This window comes from Aspergillus neoniger (assembly GCF_003184625.1).
Source record: "Aspergillus neoniger CBS 115656 unplaced genomic scaffold BO87scaffold_22, whole genome shotgun sequence".
In the NCBI taxonomy this organism is placed as follows: domain Eukaryota; kingdom Fungi; phylum Ascomycota; class Eurotiomycetes; order Eurotiales; family Aspergillaceae; genus Aspergillus; species Aspergillus neoniger.
Window position 1 is genome coordinate 18,064 of NW_020291150.1, and position 23,691 is coordinate 41,754.

At 52.1% G+C, this 23,691-nt stretch overlaps 10 protein-coding genes across 10 annotated transcripts; 6 read left to right on the top strand and 4 right to left on the bottom strand.

The window, feature by feature from the left end:
• The first annotated feature begins 58 nt into the window (after positions 1-58).
• On the top strand, positions 59-1,229 carry BO87DRAFT_337491 (DUF1763-domain-containing protein). The gene is made up of 2 exons (XM_025620557.1): positions 59-559; positions 624-1,229. Exons 1-2 carry the CDS (start codon positions 249-251, stop codon positions 736-738), a joined length of 426 nt encoding a protein of 141 aa, XP_025478196.1. The 5' UTR covers positions 59-248; the 3' UTR covers positions 739-1,229.
• BO87DRAFT_361793 (CHY and RING finger domain protein) lies at positions 1,223-3,642 on the top strand (the record flags this gene model as incomplete). Its single annotated transcript, XM_025621603.1, has 3 exons — positions 1,223-2,566; positions 2,622-2,986; positions 3,039-3,642. Exons 1-3 carry the CDS (start codon positions 1,313-1,315, stop codon positions 3,640-3,642), a joined length of 2,223 nt encoding a protein of 740 aa, XP_025478197.1. The 5' UTR covers positions 1,223-1,312.
• Positions 3,643-4,784: 1,142 nt separating this feature from the next.
• On the top strand, positions 4,785-7,760 carry BO87DRAFT_311973 (IQ calmodulin-binding motif domain protein; the record flags this gene model as incomplete). Its single annotated transcript, XM_025619564.1, has 2 exons — positions 4,785-7,350; positions 7,471-7,760. 2 exons carry the CDS (start codon positions 4,785-4,787, stop codon positions 7,758-7,760), a joined length of 2,856 nt encoding a protein of 951 aa, XP_025478198.1.
• A 419-nt stretch (positions 7,761-8,179) lies between these two features.
• Positions 8,180-9,899, top strand: cia1 (iron-sulfur cluster assembly protein CIA1). Its single transcript, XM_025623644.1, has one exon. The coding sequence runs from the start codon at positions 8,288-8,290 to the stop codon at positions 9,680-9,682; it is 1,395 nt and encodes a 464-aa protein (XP_025478199.1). The 5' UTR covers positions 8,180-8,287; the 3' UTR covers positions 9,683-9,899.
• Positions 9,836-12,145, bottom strand: kexA (serine-type carboxypeptidase kexA). Its single transcript, XM_025629699.1, has 3 exons — positions 11,833-12,145; positions 11,405-11,765; positions 9,836-11,335 (listed from the first exon to the last, which is right to left on the bottom strand). The coding sequence occupies exons 1-3, from the start codon at positions 12,006-12,008 to the stop codon at positions 9,989-9,991; spliced, it is 1,884 nt and encodes a 627-aa protein (XP_025478200.1). The 5' UTR covers positions 12,009-12,145; the 3' UTR covers positions 9,836-9,988.
• Positions 12,146-12,693: 548 nt separating this feature from the next.
• Positions 12,694-14,298, bottom strand: BO87DRAFT_377799 (SAM-dependent methyltransferase). The gene is made up of 5 exons (XM_025623645.1): positions 13,610-14,298; positions 13,493-13,510; positions 13,319-13,429; positions 13,143-13,261; positions 12,694-13,070 (listed from the first exon to the last, which is right to left on the bottom strand). The coding sequence occupies exons 1-5, from the start codon at positions 13,935-13,937 to the stop codon at positions 13,014-13,016; spliced, it is 633 nt and encodes a 210-aa protein (XP_025478201.1). The 5' UTR covers positions 13,938-14,298; the 3' UTR covers positions 12,694-13,013.
• A 1,021-nt stretch (positions 14,299-15,319) lies between these two features.
• BO87DRAFT_96572 (endosulfine family protein) lies at positions 15,320-16,215 on the top strand. Its single transcript, XM_025629700.1, has 3 exons — positions 15,320-15,512; positions 15,591-15,674; positions 15,745-16,215. The coding sequence occupies exons 1-3, from the start codon at positions 15,477-15,479 to the stop codon at positions 16,117-16,119; spliced, it is 495 nt and encodes a 164-aa protein (XP_025478202.1). The 5' UTR covers positions 15,320-15,476; the 3' UTR covers positions 16,120-16,215.
• A 1,581-nt stretch (positions 16,216-17,796) lies between these two features.
• Positions 17,797-19,416, bottom strand: BO87DRAFT_96581 (ICE2 family protein). The gene is made up of 2 exons (XM_025629701.1): positions 18,769-19,416; positions 17,797-18,702 (listed from the first exon to the last, which is right to left on the bottom strand). The coding sequence occupies exons 1-2, from the start codon at positions 19,288-19,290 to the stop codon at positions 17,899-17,901; spliced, it is 1,326 nt and encodes a 441-aa protein (XP_025478203.1). The 5' UTR covers positions 19,291-19,416; the 3' UTR covers positions 17,797-17,898.
• A 1,018-nt stretch (positions 19,417-20,434) lies between these two features.
• On the top strand, positions 20,435-21,930 carry BO87DRAFT_337511 (MYG1 family protein). Its single transcript, XM_025620558.1, has 2 exons — positions 20,435-20,632; positions 20,719-21,930. Exons 1-2 carry the CDS (start codon positions 20,547-20,549, stop codon positions 21,749-21,751), a joined length of 1,119 nt encoding a protein of 372 aa, XP_025478204.1. The 5' UTR covers positions 20,435-20,546; the 3' UTR covers positions 21,752-21,930.
• BO87DRAFT_407810 (SMP-30/gluconolactonase/LRE family protein) lies at positions 21,915-23,682 on the bottom strand. Its single transcript, XM_025626103.1, has 4 exons — positions 23,293-23,682; positions 22,672-23,231; positions 22,370-22,607; positions 21,915-22,296 (listed from the first exon to the last, which is right to left on the bottom strand). Exons 1-4 carry the CDS (start codon positions 23,442-23,444, stop codon positions 21,993-21,995), a joined length of 1,254 nt encoding a protein of 417 aa, XP_025478205.1. The 5' UTR covers positions 23,445-23,682; the 3' UTR covers positions 21,915-21,992.
• Between the last annotated feature and the right edge of the window lie 9 nt (positions 23,683-23,691).

Consider the following 23,691-nt stretch of genomic DNA (forward strand, 5'->3'; position numbering starts at 1 on the left):
TACCTCATTCACTCCAATTTGCGACCACCAAGCTACATATTCAATCTTCCTGTCATTATATCTATCACCTTCCACTCTGATTGCCATTAACTGGATCAGAGAAGCAGTTGAGAGATTCACAGTAATGTTGGCGCATTCTGACATCTTGCTGAGTGGTGAAACAAAAGAATAAGGGTGGTGGTGACGAGGGGAAATTCTAGTATCAGTTGCCTGTGACCCAGAGGTCTCCTTCTCCCTTTCGCGGCAGGATGATTACACCTACCCAGACTCTAAAGTCTGTTGTGGATCAGAAAGCTGTTGTCCATGCCTATCGCCACTTGTATCGCCAGGGCTTGAAGGCCATCAATTATTCTACCCCAGCACGGCATGTTCTTCGGCATAGTCTGCGATCCGCCTTTCGTTCATCTTCACCGGAAGAGCTGAACCCGCGGCGCATAGCCAATACTTTACAGTTTCTCCAACGAGCTGCCGACGTTGCAGGCCTTGAACATAAGATTGTGAAAAATCTGATGATGATGAAGTACTGGGAGCAGCCCCAAGTGAGAAAAGACCACCGCACGTAGGTTATCATTGAACCCCCCTGAAAAAGAATTTAGGCCGTGCGGGACTAATTTCAACCTAAGCTTGAGAGGGCTAGGGGTCGATCAAAGGGATCCTATGTTGATGCAGGATACAATGCGGCAATTTAACCTAACTTTGTCACTCCTCAATGACAGCCTAGATATTTGCTTGAGGTAATCCATAGAGATCATTGATTCCCTATCGTCTAAATCGAGTGTATGGGGTCACTGCTTTCGTCGGACATTGAATAATTACCGTCCCCCCAAAGCAGTAGGACAACGCGATATATTCCACTTCAACTCTCACGAGGCAGGACATGACGCTATCTGAGTGTCGACTAAGGTCTACATTCATTTTCCTGGAGTTTCTTACATCTTGAAGCTCCGACAACCTTTCAAAACCGGACTTATTTCCCAGGTGAAACTGCAGCTGGAGCTGGGTTGGATGAGAGACGAGGGGATTGTTTCGGCCGGCATGGTCGCCACTGGCGTGTGATCGGGATATACGGGAGCGTTGAAGGTGGAAGTAGATCTGGGCCGCGGCTAGCGAATCAGCATCCGCGCCGGCCCAGTGTCACATGTTCGAAGTGCCTGTTCCGGAGCCCTCGTCTGACCCTCAGGCTCGTTCCAGCGAACTCCTAGTCTTGTAATCCTGCGTACTTGGAAAATAAAAAGGCTGTTCTCAATCTATCTTCTCTCCTTTGACTTTCAGCTACGTTAACACCTCATATCAATGCTGCCATAGGCCCTTCATGAGTGGGCTTATTACTTCCCTCTTCATTGAACCCGTCGTTCGGCAAGCCCGCCGCCTCTCCCAGCAGGCCAATGCCCAGCCATCCCCCGACAACCGACCTGAATCTCCCGCAAGCACACGAGACTATGTTCCCCTGGTCAATGGCAATTACAAGGCCGCCGACCCTACTAAGATCATAATGCCGGACTCTGGACAAGAAAAACATGCTGATCCCCCATCGAACGGCGGATATGCGGGGTCCGACCATGGTCGTGCGATCTCGCCGACGTCGCCGCCGATCGACCCGACTAACCAACATCATGGAACAGAACATAGCACTATCCTGGACTCGTCCAGAAGTCCAGTAGGGGACTCATTGCCGTGTTTGCCAGGTTCTCCTGGTATGCATAGAAGACCCTCGACGCCGTCGGTACAGTTTGCCCCTGTCGCTTTTCCCGCGCATGAAGCCCCTCAGAGCACGAGACAAGACCCCCAAAGCCCACGACAACACTCGAACGACCAACTATCAGGTGAAGGTGAAGATAGCGGGACATCTTATACCTTACCAGAGGACGATGGAATGGGTGCCTTGAGAAAGAGAATCCACGCTATCAGGGACCTGGGATCTAGCAATGCAGACCAGGCACGCATGATCCACGCCTTAATGACGGAGAACTACCACGCTTCCCAGAAGAGTCTTGATGATCAGCCTGCTCCAAGGAGTCTATCACCTTTTAGCCCTCGCAGCATCCCACGGGCGGATAGCCCTGGTAGCTGGTCCGACCGATCTTCCAGTCAAACATCGCAGTCTCCAGTCTCGACAGCTCCCGATACTCCTTCATACAATTTGACGCCTGAGGATTTAATACCAACGTATGCGCCCCGGATGGAGCCCGAGTCGCCTCTCGGTGAAGTGGAAGATATAGATGCAGAAGAATGTGAGGAAGTTTTTCTGGGCTGTGAACACTATAAGAGAAACGTCAAGTTGCAGTGCCATGCGTGTAAGAAATGGTACACCTGTCGCTTCTGCCACGACGCAGTCGAGGATCACCATCTTGACCGGCCAAGAACAGAGCATATGCTGTGCATGTTGTGTGGGCACGCTCAACCTGCGGCACATTCATGCGGACATTGTGGTGAACCGGCGGCGCAGTACTATTGTCACGTCTGTAAACTCTGGGACAATGACGCAGACAAGAGCATATATCATTGCAATGACTGTGGCATATGCCGTATTGGGCAGGGCCTGGGGAAGGATTTCTTCCACTGCAAGGTAAGGGACCAATCCACCTGAGTTGACCGGCGTGGGATGCTGATGTGAGGTCTAGACGTGCAGTGTCTGTCTTCCGATCTCTATCGAGAACACGCATCGATGCATAGAGCGCTCTACGCAATGTGACTGTCCTATTTGCGGTGACTATATGTTCACGTCGCCAGAAACTGTGGTTTTCATGCGGTGTGGGCATAGCATCCACCAGCGATGTCTATCTGAATATGCGAAAACTTCGTACCGCTGTCCGATATGCAGCAAAACCATAACAAATATGGAATCCACGTTTCGGAACCTGGATCGAACCATCCAAAGCCAGCCTATGCCAGCCGAATTTAGAGACACAAGAGCTCTTATCTATTGCAATGATTGTGGTGCCAAGTCTATTGTCAAGTATCACTGGCTGGGTCTTCGATGTGATATGTGGGTTCTTTAATGATCTCCCTTCCACACGGTATGCTAACCAAGGGCTTAGGTGTGAATCATATAATACTGCTCAGAAGCAGCTTCTCCACCGCGATGCTCAGGATCCCGCAGAAATTGATGGCGAGAACACGGACATGGCAACCTCACGAATTAGATCTTCCTCCTATGGCGCGGATGAGACCGTATTGTCAACGCTAGCCTCGTTGCGAATTGACACGAGCAGTGTTCCGAGGCCGGATTCAGCAACCCCCCGGACCAACGCACCTTTGTCCGCCGAAGCAGCTGGCCAGTTCTCGTCCTATAGTCTGGCTCGTGGTCGTGCAGTCTCGCCGGTGATCAGTAATTATTTTGGTATCCCGCCAGATCGTGAATCGGAGAGGTCGCGATCCACATCTTTCTTTAGCGGCTTAACTTTCCGGAACAGTGCGGACGATGACGGTGGCGAGCTTCGCTTATGGGGTACCAAAATCAAGTACAGCTATGGTTTTCTCGGACAAGAAACCGAATCTGTTGATGGGGCCTCTGATGCAGAAATTGGAGAGTTGGACGAGGATGACGATAGTGGATCCGAAGAAGCAGAGAATACTCGTGAAGAAAATGAAGAAGATGAAGAAGACGATCAGGAGAGCATCGACATATTTGGACATCGATGAAGTCACCTTATTATATACTATATACATACACACGGCTGTTCCTCGAAAGGCTACTGGGGAAGCGGATAACGACCACCATAATGGAGCTGTCATGGCAGAAGTTGGCCGGTCCAACTGAAAGCTGCCTTCTACGATACATTGATACTTCTTCTTTTTTTTTTTTTTTTCTTTGGCTTGAGTTATGGTGGTATGGGCGTTTGGTGTTGAACTTGTGAGATCAACGAGTCTATTGGTACTATCAGTCATTGTTGCACCCGCACGCTTGTCACACGGCGCATCGGATGGAGGTAGCAGGGGGGGGGTTAAGGGAGACTGGGGAGGTTAGAGGGTGTTTTTGCTTTGTGTAATATTAGACCCGGAAGGTTAATGGGTAGACAGAGTGGGGAATAGCATGGCCTTCTCCCTCGTCTCTTTCTTTTTTTTCTTATTACTTCATCTTCTATATTACAAAGGTCTCTATTGAGTGGTGATGTACTCGTGATGTATGCCCCAGGCGAGCAAGGGATGCTTAGGTAAGCGAGAAATGGGGGGAAGATTTGACTGAATCGGGCGAAGATGACGATGACGACAAAAGTAAAGATGGGATGCAGATGCAGAATGATTGAATGGATGCAGGATCCCAACCATGGTTGGCCACTCTGAAACGCCCTTCTTCTGAAGATCGATCTACCTACTTCTAGGCAGCTCTGCTTCTTACTTCCTCTCGTTAGAAATCTTCTTCTGCTGCTCCCTCTACCGCTCCACACATTTCCATTCCGTCCTTTCTTTGTCCTTCCTTCTGACTCTCTGCCTGCTGCTGCTGCTCACTAATCTCTCCTCTGAAACGAAAGCACGGATCTCTCCGGGGCATGTTCCAACCTTCAGCTTGATTACGAACGCTTCCCCGACTCTTCGGTGCTGCTGCGCACCCGTCCCGGCGACACTCTTCTTGTCCTGCCCAACACTTATCCAGACTCTCCTTTTCCGTCTGTCTGTTACGGATTCAACCCGCCCTTGACCGTCGCACTATATAATCCAGTCGCTATACAGTACACCCATCCGATACCCTCCCTCCCCAACCCCTCCGATAAGGCCCCTCCCTATCGGTCTCTCTGGCGCGGATGCAGCAGCAGTACAACTACAAACCCTCGTCCTAATAGAACATGATCCGTCGCAATTCAGACATTGAGGTCCAGCTTCCCGATGCCGGTAGTCCCGTCGTCTCCGAACCTTCAAACAACCCGGATGTAGAGATGTCATCGGATGAACCTACTCTTCCTCTGAGCCTCCCTGCCCACCTCGCCGCTCGCTTTGCCCGGAAACCCAGTGTGATCCGTCGCTCATCAGCAGCCTCATCCCGTCGAAGCTCGATATCGTCCCTTCATTCGCAACACTCGCATGCGTCGGCTCATGGCGCATCTTCTACCGATCACGCAGCGCAGCATCTCCGGCGGACCTCTATCCTCGAAAGCCGCAAGGCACAGCTTGCCGACCGCGCGTTACACGCAGAAAAGGTGAGGCTACGTGCTGCCCTTGCGAAAGCTGCTACACGCAACTTGCAAAGAGAGGAACGGGCTTTAGCTGCCCAGCAAGCTCGGGAACGGCTTTTGGCTGAAATCACTGCCAAGTGCGAGGAGGAAGTCCGCCGGGCGAAAAAGAAAGCTGAAGACAACCGGGAAAGGAAGGCCGCTGAGCACGCTCGCCTTCGTTTGGAGATCGCCGAGAAATTCGCAGAGGTAGAGAAAAGGCGAATGCTATATCAACAGAGCCAACGGCGCCACCGCACCACTAGCCTGCATTCCACGGACGAGAAGAAGATGTCAAAGCTTTCAGCGGGTCTCATCACGCGGGACGCAGCCGCAAGAACAATTCAACGCGCATGGAGGACATACCATTCCAAACTGATCATGCGAGAGTTTCTTGACCTAGGCCTGACCACCGGTCGCATCCGTGACATGACCTTTGAGGATGTGGGTGCCCTGCTATCGGCGGATCCAGTCCTGACCACTACGGCCCGCGTCCTTCGACTCTGCGGGCTGCAAGACATGGAAAGCGGCACCATGGGCGGCCGGGGTGCTGTACGCACGTTTCTGAGCAGCTACTTGATTGTCACTCATCCTACAGAGGTTCTGAGCAGCAACGGAGAACAGGAACAGGACCTGATTGCCAAAGCACGAGAGCTCCTCGGGGCGTTCGAGCAAGTTACTCCTCTGCTCTCCTCCGGCTGCTGCTCGCCTCTGTCCATATCCACTGAGCTCCAGGTGCTGTGTGAGGCATACAGTGTCTTTTTCTCTGCGTTCCATGCGTGGAAGACGCATGATTCCAGCGTTTTGATTGAAATTATGCTAGCTCAATTTATCGAGCTGGAGCTGATCTGGCAGACGGTCAAGGATGATCGTGCCGGTGGTGTGGCCGACGATTATCGGCAGGGGATCAGACAAAACCAGATATTGCTCCTTGCCAGGCTGAAGCGTCTGGCGGGGTCTGATCGGGCCATGCAGATGGTGCGCGATGCTTTGAAGAAGGCCAAGCGTGAGAAGAAACGTACTGCCGCTAAGAAGCAAGCTATCCCGCGGTCAGCGGAAGTTGCGCCCTCCACCGAAGCTCTCACCGAGAGTGTTGCCTCTCCTATCAGTGAGACATTCAATAACGTGGATAGTGCAGTCTTGAAAGAATTAGACAGGCAGCGGATTTCACCTCATGAACGGTTCACCCGCATCCTTACTGCCCTTCCGGAGAACCGGGCGTTGGTCCATGAGCTCCTCATCAACAAGGCCTTCAAGATTGATGAGGAACAATATACGGAACCGCGCAGGCGGATAATGGAGCATATGTGCGAAATGATGCGCAGGGATGTTGATGACGGTCTGGGCACGAACTGGACGGTGGCTATGGCTACTGTGATTCAGGATCGATTGCTGCGCTCTCTTCGGCCTGGCAATTCGCTCCACGTATTGATCAGCGAAGTGCTGGATCCTAAACTAATCGAGAACCAGTGCAAGGCTGGTGCTTTTTCCTACGATAAATTTTTCGAGTTTATGAATACCATCCTTCCGAAGCTCTGCGCACCGTATCGTGACCCTGTGGTCAAGGCCTTTGTCGAGGATACGTCCGGGGATGCGATCGATCGCCTAGCGAGACTTATGGGAATCATCGATCTCCTGTCTCTCGATCACACCAATTTCATGATCCAGATGGCGGCGCCGCAGCTCATTCAGGAGGCGCCTGGCTACGAACAGAGAACGTTCGAGAAAGGTCTCCAAGATGGCTCGTTGAGTCTCGGGAAGACCCGCCGTTTCTGGCGGACGTACCGAAAGGTTCTCGCAGATGAGATGCGGAAGCGTGATCCGGAGAACGTAAATGGCGAGCCGCAACCCCCTATGGCAAAGATCTACGCGCAAGGATTGGTGGATCTGGTGCTGAGCAATGCCCCCGTGTCCGACGAGCTGATTCCTGAGACACTGGAGTTGGATCGCCAGCGGCTTGGGCGGCTACATGCCCAAGCATTTCGGATCGTTGCCACGGCGTCCATACTCTTAACGGCAAAGAACCTACTCAAACGTGATGTGCGGTCTCAATGGAAGGCCGAGGCTGACCGAATCCTGTCCCTCGACTTCAATGAGATCCAACCTGATCGGGTCCAGTCGATTTTAGAGTCCACTCACCCAATGCCTCCTAGTGCGAGCGCCCAATTGGCAGCCACCATTCGACGAATGTTGGCGCCAGTAGGTGCCGCTTGCGCCGCTGCCGCACCGGCGGGAGCGACGCAGACGACAGTCGAGATCCAAACGGACCCAGACCCGTCGGGCCCGTCTGCTGCCTCCTCGTCTACCGTGTCCGAACCTGCAGGATCCATTGGCTCTGCAGGATCGTGCGGGAGCGCGACCAATGCTGCCAGCTTTACGGACCCTGTGGCACGGTTGATCTTGTCGCGTCTACGAGCTCACATCCTCTCTCGTATGAGCGCGTCTAGCGCCAGCGAGAGGGTGCGGGCCACTACTACGGCTAGCCAGAGTCTAGCAGGAGCCGGTATGCCTGAGTTCGTGACAGAGGTCGGGCAATTGACCGAGGAGTTGGAGAAGATGCGTGAAGTGGACTGGTTATGTCATGGCATGATCTACGATCGCATCTTGGCCTAGGGTGTTTGGGCTTCAAACTGGAGCGTAATCCCAATTGTATATTTCGGGCTGACAGGGGCCTTTCTCTCTCTCTCTCTCTCTCTTTTCATCCGTTACTTTATGGTCTCTTATTTTTACATGGGCTTCTTTGGAGGGATATCTGTCTATAACAGGAGGGTAGACTAGGATGTGAAGGCGTAGTGTTGATATTTCTGTACCTAATGTGAACGCGAATCTATACAGTCGCAGTTTGTATGTTCGGGGCTCTATATGGATGAAAGTACTAACCTGTAAAATGAAGCCATTCTATATTCAACCCCTTTTCACGACCGCCAACTGGTGAGCTCAGCGCGCTGTGACGTGACTAATCGCCGATCCACGGCAACGACGACATTATCAGTCAGTATTCGCTCCCCGCCAAATCCCACGTTATTTCCATCCTCTCCCATTGGACCATCTACCGACTTCCTAAGAGCCCGAGTAGACATTTGCGGCAGGAAAGCAAGGAGGCGCTCTAAATATAGACCGGAATACCCTCAATCATCACCATGGCCGCCGTCGACCACCCCGCCTCCTCGCTCCCCCACCTCCAGCTGCTGTCGGATTTGACCCCGCCTTCGCTCGAACGCACCTGGTTAACAGCACCGCACCCCCGACTCCCCATCGTCGCCACCTGCAGCTCCGACAAGACCGTGCGCGTCTACTCCCTGACCAACTTCCGGCTCCTCTCCACCATCTCCGGCGGACACAAGCGCAGCGTCCGCACAGCAGCATGGAAGCCACATGTCCAGGGCGAGAGCGTGCTCGCAACGGGTAGTTTCGACGCCACCGCGGGGATATGGCGTCGGTGGGACAGTTATGGACAGACGACTGGTGATGAAGGATGGGGATTGGGTCAAGAAATCACCACCAAGAGCGAGTCACAACAAGAGCAAGCGCAAGAGACCGACATTCTCCGTCAACAGCAAGCCGCAGACAACGACAGCGACGGCGGTGCAGATGATGAAGACGAAGAATGGCGTTTCGCCGTTCTCCTCGACGGACACGACAGCGAAGTCAAATCCGTCTCGTGGTCCCCCTCGGGAATGCTCCTCGCGACATGTTCGCGGGACAAATCGATCTGGGTCTGGGAGGATCTGGATGACGGGGACAATAACTTCGAGACGGTGGCGGTGATGCAAGAGCACGAGGGAGATGTCAAGTGTGTGGCGTGGCATCCGGTGGAGGAGTGTTTGGCTAGTGCGAGCTACGATGATACGATTCGTATTTGGCGCGAGGATCTGGATGATTGGGGACAGGTTGCTTGTTTGCGGGGTCATGAGGGGACCGTGTGGTTTGTGGATTGGGAGAGTGTGGAGAATGCGCCAGTTTGTTCGGAAGAGACGCTGTTGGCGCAGTGGAAGGAGGATGTGAAGAGGGAGTTGTCGGGTCCGCGTGTTGTGTCGTGCTCGGATGATTGCACCGTCCGGGTCTGGAGGAGACAGCCTAAGGAGCAGGCTGCTGCTGGGGGTACAGGCATGCCGAGTATTTTGCGTCCGACGGGCCTGGATGAGACTTGGGAGGAGGAGACGGTCTTGCCCAAGGTGCATGATCTGGCTGTTTATGCGGTCGCTTGGAGCAAGCGGACGGGATTGCTGGCGTCTGTGGGTGCGGATGGTCGCATTGTGATCTATGAGGAGCGCTTGGTGGTGGTGGATGATGATGCTTCTGCGGGTGAGTCGCAGCCTATGGATACGGATCCGCCTGCCGCTGCGGCAAAGGGTGCTGTGCGGCCGGAGTGGGCGGTTCTGGCGGTGTTGCCGGGGGCGCATGGCATCTATGAGATTAACCATGTGGCCTGGGCCAAGCGTGCGGATCGTGGTCGTGACGTGAGCAGGGAGGAAGAGGTCTTGGTCACTACCGCTGATGATGGCAGTGTCAAGGTATGGACGGTGAAGCGGTAATTATTTGGGAGGGGGGAGTTGCAATTGGATATCGACTAAATTGCGGTTTATACGATGTTTACCGGTAGATGAGATTTCGTGGCTTATAGACGGGGAGGGCACTGTGTCTGGGCTATATATCAGGAAGCGGTCATAAACTTTGTTCATGTCTAGATGTTAAATGATGCCAGGTAGCAACCTAGATAAGATGATAAATGCACATAAGGAGCACGTCCTTTCGTGGCCAAGAAATCAAAAACAAAAGGCCAAAACCCGAAGCAAGCCATACACCTACACCATCACCAGTTTACCCAACAAAAAGATGAACTAGGATAGATTATGATTGCCCCCAGCTCGGGAGGCCTGTCGAGAATGCTGTCGCGAGATATCATCCTCGTCGCTGTCCTCGCCCACAGCGTAGTGTTCTCTTTCGAGATCCGGAGAATGAAGGTCATCGAGTTCGGCCTCGTCGAAATCCCCAGCTTCGACGTCTGCGCCTCCCGTGCGCTTGTTGTGGAACCGCTCGAGAACAGAGCTTCCGCTCATGTCCTTGTGCCAGACACCCCGATATCCCTGGTGACGCCGGCGGCTGCGCCAGATGAAGAAGCCCCAAACTAATACTCCGATAATGACAACGACAAGAACGGCTTCGCCTGACTTGGCGTAGGCTTTCCATTCCGTCTCCTTGATCCTCTCCTTCTCCTGCTCCTCCGCCGCGGTGCTGTTGGGATGGCCGCCCACCGACGTCTGGGGCAGCTTCTCGCCGTCAATGCGCGAGTCGGCGGGGCTGCCTCCGATGCTCGCGATATCGACATTCATGAAGCGATCTAGCATGTCCCGGCTCTGACGGGGAAGGTCGTAGGGAACCATGTGACTTGCGTTGTAGATGAGCACATAAGTCAAGTTTCTGGCATATTGATAGATACCAGCCGGCTCGCCTTCGAAACTCCAATCGTGTCGAGGAGCCCAGACGCCGGGTGAGGTCTCGAAACCGGTGCCCCGGTTCCACTTCATGTTGTTGATGAGCTGTTCCGTTCCGACATGGTTGCAAATTAAGTCCTTGTCTCCGCTGAAAAGAAGAATTTGAAGGCCCGATTCCAGCAAGCCAGGAAGTAGTTGAACCGAGGGTGGGGACTTTTGCGGATTGAAGGCGCTGCTCACTGCTCCTGAGCACTCCACCCAGCCAGACTTCTTCTCCGGATTGATGTTAAGGGCTTTGACCACATCTTCTCGCTGCAGGTAAGGCTTCACGTCCTCCAGGTCGGTCGGCCAGTTCATACCGCATGCGTCGGTGGTGTCACGAAGGCGGATGTCATACATATTGAGACATTGGTTGTCTTCGACCGTCTTATCCAACAGAGCATTCATGACCTTCTCGCAATCGTTCAGGTGTACCTTGTTCTTGCCCGTTTCCAACCGGGACTTGCAGACTGACTGCAGGACTTCGAGTTCCTTCGCGACCCGGCTGCCTTCCTTGATAAGGCCTTCTTCATATGCGTAGGGTAAGTAGGACATGTACTGTTCATTTGGAGAAATCCAACCATTGCCAATCAATAGACCTTTCAGATTCCACGAAGCGATGGTCTTTCCTTGAACATTCTTGTTCCGTTCTTGAATGGCTTTTGCGATGTATGGAATATGCTGACCGGCGTAGGACTCGCCGGCAATGTAGATCTGTGGGAGATGTTAGTAGAGAATCCCTTAGGGTGCGAGGCTAGGGCAGAGCGGGTTATTGCAGCATACATCATCGCGTTCATACTCCGGGAATAATCTGAACCACTCTTCCAGGAAGACAATGAACTGAGCCGACATCTCATCGAGCTCATGGAGATAACTGTCCGTGTTGACGTAACTGAACCCGGTTCCAACTGGCTGATCGACGAACAACAAATTGGCGAATTCATCCCAGGAACCCTCATTATAGGTCAAGGTTTCATTGTCCTTCAGGCGATACGGACCGACCTCCATCAATGCGCCGTCCATGGAACTACATCCGGGCCCACCGTTCAGCCAGATCACGGTTCGTTGGCGGTTGGCGATATGGCGATTTTGATAGTGCCAAAAGAAAAGGTTTCCATTGTTCTGTGGATCCACCTCGATATGGCTGCGCGTGGAGGCCGCAAGTCAGTATATGAGTGCTAAGCGGACCGGTCCGGAATATTGAAGCTTACCCAGCATGCATCTTCAGCAAGGGCCCCTCGGGGGCACCGGGCAAGGAGTGAACATAATAGTCTGCGGCCGACTTGGCTGACACCAAGGACGGGCTCAGAAAAAGGAGCGTTGAGATCAACCAGGACGCCATTGAGGAAACGGAAGTGGTCTCCCCGCGGAATGATAAGGAGACCATGTGTAGGCGATTAATACTGAGATATGGCGGCGGCGGCGGCGGCGGATGACCGGGGTAGTAGTAGATAATGCCGAAGACAGCGCGGAGGAAACGGTCCCAAGTGGGATTGAAGTCGCGCTCAAGGAGTCATCGAATTTCAGCCAGCGGGGCCTTGCACTTTTCGCTTACCCGTCACCCTTGGGTGCGGAGGTAATGGGAAGCAACCCTCTCGGGGATTACGTCGGCGGAGAGGACCGGGAGGGAACCTGGTTCAGGAACAGGGATAAAGGTCAAGTTCAGAGGGAGGCGGGGTAGGAGTGTTTGCGACCTCTAGCACAAGAGCCGCTGTCCAGACACGCGCCAGATGTGAAGGTCAAGAGACTCTGAAGGAGAAAAGGGGAGGAAGAGGGCGAAAGATGGGAAAGGGAAGTGGATGAGAGAGACAGCTGAGGGAGAGAGTGGATAGAGAGAGCATAAGAGGATGGCGTGGCCAGACGGGGCGGCGCTCGGTATGGCCCCGTATCAGCCGGTATCTTGGCAATCCCGTTACGATTGTTACGCACCCTGAAGAGGCGTGAGAAGCGGCCTGAGGGAAGGGATGAAACCATTCTGATACCGTATCCAGACCGTCTCAGCCTATCGTTGCCTATTTGGGGGCTCTATAGGTTGCTTCTATAGAAAGACTCGAATCCCGTCGCATTCTTTGGTTCTATGACTTTTCTGACTGTGTCTTTCTCATGCATTGTGTGAATCGGCCAGATAGAACGCCACAATGTCCTCGTGGCAATAGCTCCAATGGTTATCTGACCATATCACTTTCCCTTTTCCGAAGCTATCCGTGATGTATTTCTCGCCGGTGCTAGCCAAGAGTTCGCCCGAATCGGGTCAGTCCTTAGGGTCCATGACTTAGTCCTTCTTCATCTTGCGGGTCTAGCGCTCATGATTTCTTATTATATTTCTCTCTTTAACTATCCTGTACAGAGGTTTAATTTTCGGACAAGCTACGTCCGTTGCGGGTATACCAGATTAGACAAGATCATCAATGCCCTGGTCAGCATCCTTTTTGATCAAGTCAACCATGCCCTGGGATTTGTCAGTGATATCGTGAGATGAGAAATGATGTCTCTGTGGGTGAGAGGTTCTTCCAGGACGCACCTTGGGCATGATTGGCTCTCCATCATCGCCCTTTACATAGCGGAACGGCATCTCGGTGCGTTCATGCTCGTTAATCAAAATTTCCGGGTAGTCAATGTACTGAATTTGCTCCAGGGGCACTGTCCCGGGGTCAGCTCTTGTCTCTCATCTCACTGTCCGGAGAAGCAGGGGTTGACCTTTCTCATGCACGACCATGCGCGTAACACGCACCGCCGTGTCCGTGGTCATCTGCTTAGGGCCCAGTCTTCTTCCGGCATAACCCTTCTTGCGCAGTTCGGAAGTCCGATCTGAATCCATTTCGTCAACAGCTTGAACCTCATGGTTACTGCTATTTCAAAAGGGAAACTTACCACGAGGAGGATCATCGCCTGAAGACCAGCGGATTTCGACGGTTAGCTATCTTGGAAATATCATAATGCCAACTAGATACCTCCGACAGTCCAGGCTCGATGATTGGAAGCACTCACCAAGAATACCTCCGAAAAGGAAGACATCAAAAGTGTCTGCATCAGCGGGACTCAACTCCACGGTGGCAGCGGGGTCCAGCAGGCAGACTCTGGATTTCCGATCCGCAAAGATTTGCTCGACACTGCGATGCTCCACCCCAAGGCCTGGGGTAGCAGCCAGGTCTTCTGGCATCTGCAAGGAGGTGGGCACCGAACTGAGGAGAAATTTGCTTCCCGCGGCGTGTGATTCACGGGCAATGCAGCCATACTCCAGGGCGGACCAAGCGCCCAGCTCGGGGTCCAGATGTTCGACCACAATGGTCACGGGTTCCGAACCTTGCGCGGACATGGTGTCGCAATTGGAAGGATTTGATGTATCCTGCAGTTGAAACAATGGCTTAGAGCGTTTACAATTGGATGGGTGTATCAAGAGAGGTGGTCTGAACCAGACCAAAGTGTGTCGTCCCAGGTAGTTATACCTTGTTCTTCTTTTTTCCCTTTTCTTGTCGTCAGAATATAACGGCAACCAAGAATTATGGGAATAGGAAAAATAAAATGTCCCAAGATAATTCAGGATTATGAAAAGTATGGACAGAGAGAGAGAACAATGGAGAATAGCCTACGTGGAAATGAAATCCAGCAAGACTGGAAGAAGAGATGAGTGCGATGCGTTCGTGGAGGGGCAGAATGGAGAAGAGCTGCTGAATTTGATTCCGTTTGAAGAAGTCAATTCGAGGTCGAATACCGAGTACTAATAATACCACACCCGACAAGTTCACCACCACCACCATCATCACATTACTTACCACTCCCTATTTACATCTTGCAATTACTATCAGGGGACTTTGAAGCAGATGAGGCAGTTTACATCTAATATAATATTTGCATAATTAAATCTAAAAAAAAAAAAAAAAAATGAGTGATTTGTTGGATATTCTCTGCATCTGATTTCACAATGAAACCATGGAGGGGTTGGCTGGGTTTGGTTTCTAATCGATAAACCGGCAACTTATCAAGGCCAACAACGATAAAGACTATCGGCACTTGAATCTAAGTAGTAGTTCTTTAATTTACTAATTGCACTAAAACCACTGATGGCATTGACTCCGCCGTCAAGCAGAATTACATAGGTCTGTGGTGAACATGAAATTGTACAAAAGTCCATACACACGTTAAATTAACTCTTGTGAATTACTGATTGATTTATGCTGGAAGTGAGTTGCCGGCAAGGTCGGTATTGGTATGTAACAGTATAGTCACGAGGTAGTGGAGCCGTTCCAGAATACAGCAGACTAAACCAGATGCAGATAGCATCATACTATAACAGGCATAGTGGGTACAGGTGGATCGACATTAGCGGAGAACAGGGTTGGTACTGAGACGGTCACAGCCAACCATCGGGCAGTGGCACCTTCCCCCAATTATGACGGGCAAGGTCACTTCTCTCTGTCTCTGTGTCTCTCTTTATCTTCGGACTGCTTGCTTGACTTGCTCTTCTGCCTCTTCCTCCTCCCACTTTCAACTCATCCCCTCCCCCCCTTTTTCTCTTCTTTCTCTTATCTTCTCGGTTTGACCAACTCAGTTCATTTCAATTTTATCTTCTTCGTTCTCTCTTGCTTTCACGCCCTTCCCTTCCCTCCCACTCGACCAACTTATTGGTGTCGTCCCATCCTGTGGAATCAATACTTTCCTCCCCGCCATCGGTGGGGTTTCCTGACGACACTCCCTTCCAGTGACCACGCCTCACCCAGTCCTGTCCCCCCCTCAACAACCTAACAACCTCACCTTATTTTTGCCCAACTCTTCCTTCCTCTATTCCTCGTCACCGACTTTATTCTCTTTCTTTCGCTCCTGTCAATCCTCAATTTCTAAACTTTGGTTCACCAATATGAATCCCCATCAGCAGAACAAGATCGATACTAGCGTGAGTCTTTCCCGAGCGACTAATCCCTCTGAAAATAATGTTCCTTATTGGACTGACAATGACTTTGTGTCTATCTAGAAAATGAGCCCGGATGAGCAGCGGCTCTTCCGCCTCTATGGCAAGATGCCCACCAAGAAAGACCTCCTGCAGAACAAACTGAAGGTATGCCGACCTAACTGTCTTCACGCAGTCTGTCCGTCAACCCTCTAATCGCGGGCTTGTTGCTGTTTAGGAGCGCAAATACTTTGACTCGGGTGACTACGCACTCAGCAAGGCCGGAAAGGCTTCGGACGTCGGTGTCACCAACATTGGCTCCCAGCACCCCGTCCCGGAGAACATTCCTCACCTAACTGCCACCTCGCCTGGTGCTAACAACCCTGCGGCTGCAAGCAATGGCGGCAGCATCAGTGCTCAAGGAGGCCAGCAGATCCCTGGTAGCATCAGTGGTCATCCCGGCTCCATCGGATTTCAGAGCCGAAGCCCTGTGAAGGAGGCAAGTTATCTGCAACGGGAAACAAGTGCGGATGAGACCGAGGAAGCCGAGAAGAAGGAAGATGACAGCGTGAGCCCACCCCCAGCGCGTGGCGGTGTCCCGATCCGGCAATAAATACCTGAACTGTCATTCGTGTTCTCCATGCCCCGTTCACACTTGTTTCGCATCATGTCTCTGGTTTCCCCGTCGGTGGTGGTGGCATCAAAAGAGCCTGGCGCTATGGATCGATTCTAATGTATTTACGACATTTGTTTCCCTTCTTCTCCCCTTTCCGTTTCTAGCGATTTCTGTGGAAAAAAAACAGAATGGCCTTGTTTCCAGAGCTGGCGGCAATGAAGTTGCAAGGGCGGCGGGAGCCGAGGCTCGGTCCAGTCAGGGCCACTTATCAAAAGCTCAAGCCGGAGCTGTGCTCTGAGCCTGTCTACTTGGACCAAGCTCGCTTACTGGACCCGTCCTCTCAGGATTCGTTGCTCGTGGTATCGGCTTTGAGGTCACCTCAACGCTTTTCGTTTTGAAGCTTCTTCTCTTCTCTGTCAATATCAGCTGCAGAACATATATTGGTCATTTGCTGGTCCAATTATTCCACAGGCCCCTTGCTGGTGCGTTCATTCCCGCTCATATGTGTGTGTGTGATGCCGCACAGAACGTGAGATCTTTTCGCATACTGTTGTTATCTTATGGATGAAGGAGTGCGTGAGTGAGTGCGTGCTGGATACACCGTTCAATTCGGAGATGGCAATGCACCTGGCATCTGTTCTATTCCTGAAGTACGTTGGCAAACGAGCCCTCATCAGGGCCAAAATGCAAATTGATGGTTTTTCTCCGTCCATGTCGCGGTCTCAGATCCCATGCCGTATGTGTGAGCTCTACATTGATACGGTAGGCGGAATGCATCCCGTGTGCATTTACTATCCCATCCGTTTAGGAGGGCGGGATAGCGCACCTTGGGTGCCGGCAACGTGATTTTCGCTCAGTTGATATTCTGCGCTATGTGTAACATGAAGATGACCAATACAAGATCGCTACAGGCGGGGGGGAAGACATCGTATCTTCCATCGCAAAACTGTCATTGGGTATAAGAACTCGTCTAAGGCACACAAAAGGCAACAAAGCCTGGGATGGGGCAATACATGCTGTTATATGATCCTTGATTGCGCATTGGAAGAGAAAAAAAATTGAATAAAAATAAAAATAAATTGACGACTCAGCAAAACGACTGGGGTATAGTAACAAGAGTGGCTCGCAAGACCATAGTGTAATTGAGAGAGGACCAGTTTAGAAAGGAGCGATGAAAGGCAGGAGGGTACCTAAACCCCGAGCGGGGGCCCACAGAGTGTTTGCAGGGAGAACAAGGCAGCACAATAAGCCGAGTGCACCATTATTGAACCCGCCGTCGCGAGTGGGGTGCTCATGACCGACACAGGCTATACATTATCATTCCCACCCAGCTAGGGGGGCAATGATGGCATGGCTCTGGTATAGCTGCGTGAAGGGTGTGGTCGAGCTGTTTGCTGCCCCGTACCTGTATTCCCGGAGTAACATACTCAGAGTGGGATGCTGCAAGTAGGGCCAATGGAAAAGCTTCTGTGCTTCCGGTCCCCATTCAAAGAAATGTAATAGTATCTGAGATAGCAAAATGACAATGCTGGCCTTCGAAGTGCTTTTGATAGAAGCTCTGGCGAAAAGCATGCTTTAGGTGCCTGGCATAGTCTAGCCTGAAAAGTCGAAGAATCCGGGCAATAGTAGCCTCAGCTGTAGGCTTCGAAAGGCGTCCGTGTCCGGCTCGATAGTTGTAAATGAAGAGCCAAGCGATTTCGACGAAGGCTGCGGTATCTCCGCAGTCCACGTCGACAAGATGCTAGAATGTTGCATCTAGATTTTTAACGGCTCCATTCAGTCGGTCTTCCAGTGACCAGCGAGTCCGGAGTCCAGATCGTCGTTCTCACCGAGGTATAACTCGACAGCGTACAAGGCCATGGTGCCGGCGAGGTTGGCCCACCGCCAAAGGTTTCCACCACCGGCTCCTTGGGTGCTCCACCACTCGCCACTGCCACCCATTGCTTGAGAGGTAGAAGCGAAATGCTGCATCAGGAGACTGGTGTACACGGCGATGAGGATGGACGGAGAGAAGTAGCTTAGTACGCCCAAGAATTGGCCCGCCGCATCGGAGTCGTCCAACGAGGCTTCTTGGGAAAGAGCTCGGGCACCCGCTTCGCGGACGGCGGGTATGATGCGAGTCGATGCGTACAGAACCAGGATTCGATATGTGAGCGAGATCAATACGGAAGGGGTGACGGCACCGAACACTGCCGTGATAACGTTGAAGGCGGCGTGGATGATGGAGGGCAAGGTGGACAAGGCGTGCATCAGGGTCGTGTAGGAAGCCATGATAATAGGAGGAAGCGGCGGGAAGTCCCCGGCTTGAGCGGGGGAAGGTACTTGCTCCATAGGATGCGATGGCTGGTAATCAGTGAAAATCTGGTAGATGCAGAGAACGATGTACGCGAACAGTAGAGAACTTTCTACTGGGTTTCCTCGCCCACTGCCAATGCCCCACGCGCAGAGGATCACGGCACAGGTGATGGATACCCCGATCAAAGCGGCATCAACATTTGAGATCTCGGGGAATTGGAGGACCCGCCACAGGAAGTATACCGAGCTCGATATGATGGAGGCGGAGAGTACCAGGAGACCGATCTAGCGAAGCACGAATTAGCAAATAGGCATCCTGCCAATGTGGGCTATGGAGTGACGTGGACATACCATCCAACTATCGCTTCGCCCACCACGGTTGACAAGCCAGCGGGTAATCTGCCCTGCAGCCTGGATGACCAATAAGCTGCAGAATCCTTCCACCAGCTGGAAAACCGGGGTCGACCATCTCAGCAATTTATCCCAGTTCCCGATAGTCACTGATTCCACCAGCCCATCAGGTCCAAACAGCCACTCCTGGATCGACGAGTCGTGGGCTCTCTTGCCCGTAAAGGTCCGCTCCACCCAAGAGCCAGCATTATCGGTATCGATCGAGAAGCGGTTCAGCGACCAGATAAGCAGGATCGGAATAATGAGCCATTGCGTCGAGCTAATGACGACGATCAGGGAGGAGCGGAGCCATGACCGATCAGGCGTAGTGAGGCGCAGAAGCGAAAATAGGAAGTAGAAGGTGGCCAGGGACAAGGAATAGGCCAGACCGCATGTTTTCCCACCCACATCAAAGGCGAGGGGAATGGAAGAGACGGTGACGGCCAGAAAGACGGCCGACGAAAGGGCGCGGAAGAGCCACATCGGACAATATGGCCCAGGGCTACTGGACAGGGGATGCGCGCGAGAGAAGCAGATGAGGCACGGGGAGGGTCAAATATGCTGGAGGATAGAGCGAGCAGGTACGGACGGACGCGGTGTCAACTTGATAGGTTAGACAGCCTCCAAGAATTAATCTTGGGGTGGAAGCGCGAGAGAGTGACGAAATCCTGAATTAAGGATACATGAAGCCCGATTTCCCGAATTCTAGACTGGGTTTTGAGCTCGCTGGGCGATGCTAGCTGGGTCTATGAAGAAATAGAAAAACTTTCCCTCTTCTTTCCAGGCGATGTAAGATTTTGATCTTATCACTTAAGCGGGACGGAATATGATGATGGATGATGATGATGGGATGGGACTGGGCTTGAACTGGTTGTGGCACGTGCAAAGGATAAATAGTGTCAGACACGCCAACCGATCGCTGGACAGATTCGCTTTTTCTTTTTTTCTCGGGACAGAGCCACTGGCAGAGGCGCAAAAGCTTAACAGCCGCAGCGACTCGGGATGGACAGAAAGTAGAGGCACAAAAACCAGGAAAGGGGCAATGAAGCCGGGGGGCGCAGACCGAGTTTAGGTGGGCAATTCGACGATAGTCGCAATAGTAATAATAATAATAATAATAACACCAAATCCACTCCACCCGTTTTAGCGTAGAACGGAAGGCGGTGGAGCTGGTCCAGATGCTTAGTCGGCTGCAAGTAGCGGTCAGAAGGGGAAAATAAAAAAAGAAAGAAGTAGCAGGAAGGAAAAGATGATGCCCAAACTGGTGGAGATGGTTGAAGAAATGAATATCAACGGAAGAAGATCGAAGCTGGCTGAATGAATCCTTCAGGATATCTAACAAAACATACAGCATACATACAGCATACAGTACGTAAATCCAGCTGATTACATACACGGATTTCCTCTTCAGGATTAGTTCTTCCCCTCTCTTTCACATGCTTCCGTTAAGCCCTTGCGATAAAAGCCCTAAAGAGCCGCCCGATGAAGTCAAGCGGCAGTTGCAAACTCGCCCAGGTCTTTTCCTCTTGTGGAAGGCGCTGTTCTTCCAGTCAACCAATCACAAATCGCAGATACCAAACCGTTCCCCAATCCAGACCCCTCATAGACTGGTTCTTTCTCCAAAAGGTAACTTACTGTAGTATTTCGATTACCTAGTAGTACTTTACTATTAACCATTTCTTGAACCTCTTTCATCTTCATCTTCATCTTTCACTCTTCTCTGCTTTTCTATTTAGTATATGCTCCGCTGGCGTCGATTCTTCACCATGGCCGAAACTGCTGCAAAGAAAGTCAAGACCTCCTCTCCCTTGATTGGAACTCACAAGTGAGTACGCGCAGAAGCTTCTTCCCCGACTTCCCCTCCATTCATAGATTTGCGATGTGCTGACTCTTCCTCTTTTCCCTGCGCAGCGGTCACTTCCACGCCGATGAGGCTCTTGCTGTCTATCTCCTCCGTCTTCTGCCCACATACTCCTCCTCTCCCCTCCTCCGGACCAGAGACCCCGCTCAGTTAGCTACCTGCCACACCGTCGTCGACGTGGGCGGAGAGTACGATGCTGCCAGCAACCGCTATGATCATCACCAGCGCACTTTCGCAACCACTTTCCCCAACCACAACACCAAGCTCTCCTCCGCGGGCTTGGTATATATGCACTTCGGTCGGGCCATCATCGCCCAGCACACCTCGTTGCCCGTGGACCATGAGGATGTGACTCTTCTGTACGAGAAGCTTTACACCGATTTCATTGAAGCCATTGATGCCAACGATAATGGTGTCTCTGTCTACGACCCCGCTGCTGTTTCCGCTGCCAACATCCAGAAGCGCTTCAAGGATGGCGGGATCACCATCACCTCCGTGGTGGGTGACATGAACAACCCGGATCCCACCTGCCCTCCCGGCGAGCCTCAGGACGAGGATAGTCTGTTTGCCAGAGCCAGCACATTCATTGGCAACGTCTTTGCTCGCAAGTTGCACCATGCCGTTTCCTCCTGGCTGCCTGCGCGGACCACCGTAGGCGCTGCTTACCGTTCCCGTCGGGACGTTCACCCGTCCGGCCGGATCATCGTCCTGCCCCAGGGTGGTGTCCCCTGGAAGGAGCACCTCTACAACTTCGAGAAGGAAGCCTCTGGATCAGAGGAAACCAACCCTGATGAGGAGGCTTACTATGTTCTGTACCCCGAGAGTGCAGCAGAAGATTCGAAGTGGCGTGTGCAGTGCGTCTCTGTAAACGAGGGTAGCTTCGTGTCCCGCAAGCCTCTTCCCGAGGCGTGGCGGGGTGTCCGCGACGCCGATCTCGACGGTGTTATGGCCGCGGAGGCTGAGAAATCTGGAAAGCCCAAGGTTCCCGAGGGTGCCGTTTTCGTTCACGCCAGTGGCTTCATTGGTGGCCACCAGACCAAGGAAGGTGCCCTTGCCATGGCCACCCGTGGTCTGGAACAATAAGCTGCAAGTATAGTTGGCAGCTGCGGATGAATGCAAATTACGATAGAATTTATGCGTACATACTTCTTGTCATGACGGTACGGGATTCAGTTAGGAAATCTATCTAAAAGTTACATTGTTGGCCAAAGTGCTATGTTGAGAAATCAATGCAGAAGGCATCGTTCAATCGTAGCCTTTGTTACTGGCTTATTCGTAATGAGACATTAGATAGCAAGGGGAAATCGCACTGATCACCTATCGTCTATTTCAACACTTGGCCGGGCAGGTTCCATTCGACTTTACTGATCCCTCCATTGCCCATCAACCACAGCGTCTTCAGCTCCGGCCCCGTCCAGGCAAAATTCTGGACCGTGTAATTGGTTTGAATCGTCAAGAGCAGCTCCCCAGAAGGGTCAAGAACATCGACACCTCGACCACATCCCGTCAGAATGTACCCATTCGCTGCCACTTTCAGTCCATCCGGGACAAAGCCTGGTGCCAGATAAATGGCCCGTTTGTTATAAGCGTGGGCACCATCCCCACTCACGTCAAATGCATAGATGGTCCTATAGAAGAATAAAAGAGATGAGTTAGTCACCTTTCGCGTCTTCGAACATATCAGGTCCAGGTTTTACATACCGCCGATGCGTGGTATTAAACGTACTGCCCGGATGGCCATATTTGGGATCAATAGGAGCGCTGACTGCCGCAGTATCGCTGATGTATACGATAGATCCATCTGGAGTGAAAGCGATCCCGTTGGGCTGACCGATTGAGTCGTCCACAACTACCACGGCCCCAGAAGAAGTGTTATATCTGTAACTGGCGCAGGGAAGCTGAGGAGGGGTGTCTGTGATATCGTTGAACCAGGAGTATTCTGTACATCGGGGTATATCAATTAGCGATTTCCACATGGCACATGGTAGGTGGTAAGAGCTTACGTGGATCTGTGAACCAGATATCGCCAGTCTTGGGATGCACGGCAATGTCGTCAATGGTGTTGAAGTAGTATCCAAAGTAATTGTTGACCAGGCTCGTTGTTTTATTTGTCTCTGGATCTAAGGTTCTGAGGGAGATGCGTTGTTCAGTCCCGCCAATTGAACTATTGCCGCCCGATGCGCCCCATATGATTTTGCCTTCATGGAACGTGCCGCCATTGGGAGCATAGACTGGTGGATCGGAGAGGTATTCGGATAATGTTGGGGGATCCTGGTTGAGATCGATAACCAGCTGCGGAAGATAGCCTGGCGGCGGCGCGAGCTGCGAGAGGTACAGTTTGTTCTGCGATGCCACGTAGACAGGGGCTTCATGCACCGCATCGTTCACGGCAAAAACATATTCGTAGCTCGGGTTCGAGCCTAGGATATCGAGTCCTTTCTCTTTGTTATACACAATGAAATCCGCGGTCTTAACGTCTTGCAGGACTGTGCCGTTGGCTACGGTGGTATCACCGAAGGTCGTAACGGCGTCCATTGTGCTTACATTGCGAAAGAAGTGGTAGCTATTCTGAGCGTCAATGGCTGCCCGGGCGATTCAGCAGCTGGGATTTACGAGGGACTCACGGAAGCACATTCGCATAGTGATTGACGCAGACAACCGAAGGGCCACATTCTTCTGAGATGGGATGGGTAACGCCAGTCTGGGCTTGGACGAGACTGCCCGTGAAAGATGCGAGTAACAGCAGGAGATTTTCCATTGTGAATTGTAAATCCATATATAAGTTCCGTCAAGTCGACGTTTCGAAGAGATCAAGGAAGGCCCAGATACAGCCTTTCATTCCGATCAACAGATCCCCCGGTGGGCTATACAGTGATATTTGTAGACCATCCATCGGAAGATGGCACGGGTAATTGGAAAGAGGAAGGAGTAATCAACGGGATGATCCCGATTTCTATCCAAGCCAGTTTGATCCCAAGCATACATGGGGGGCTTGCCTCGGGGGGGTTTGAGGTCTTAGGGGC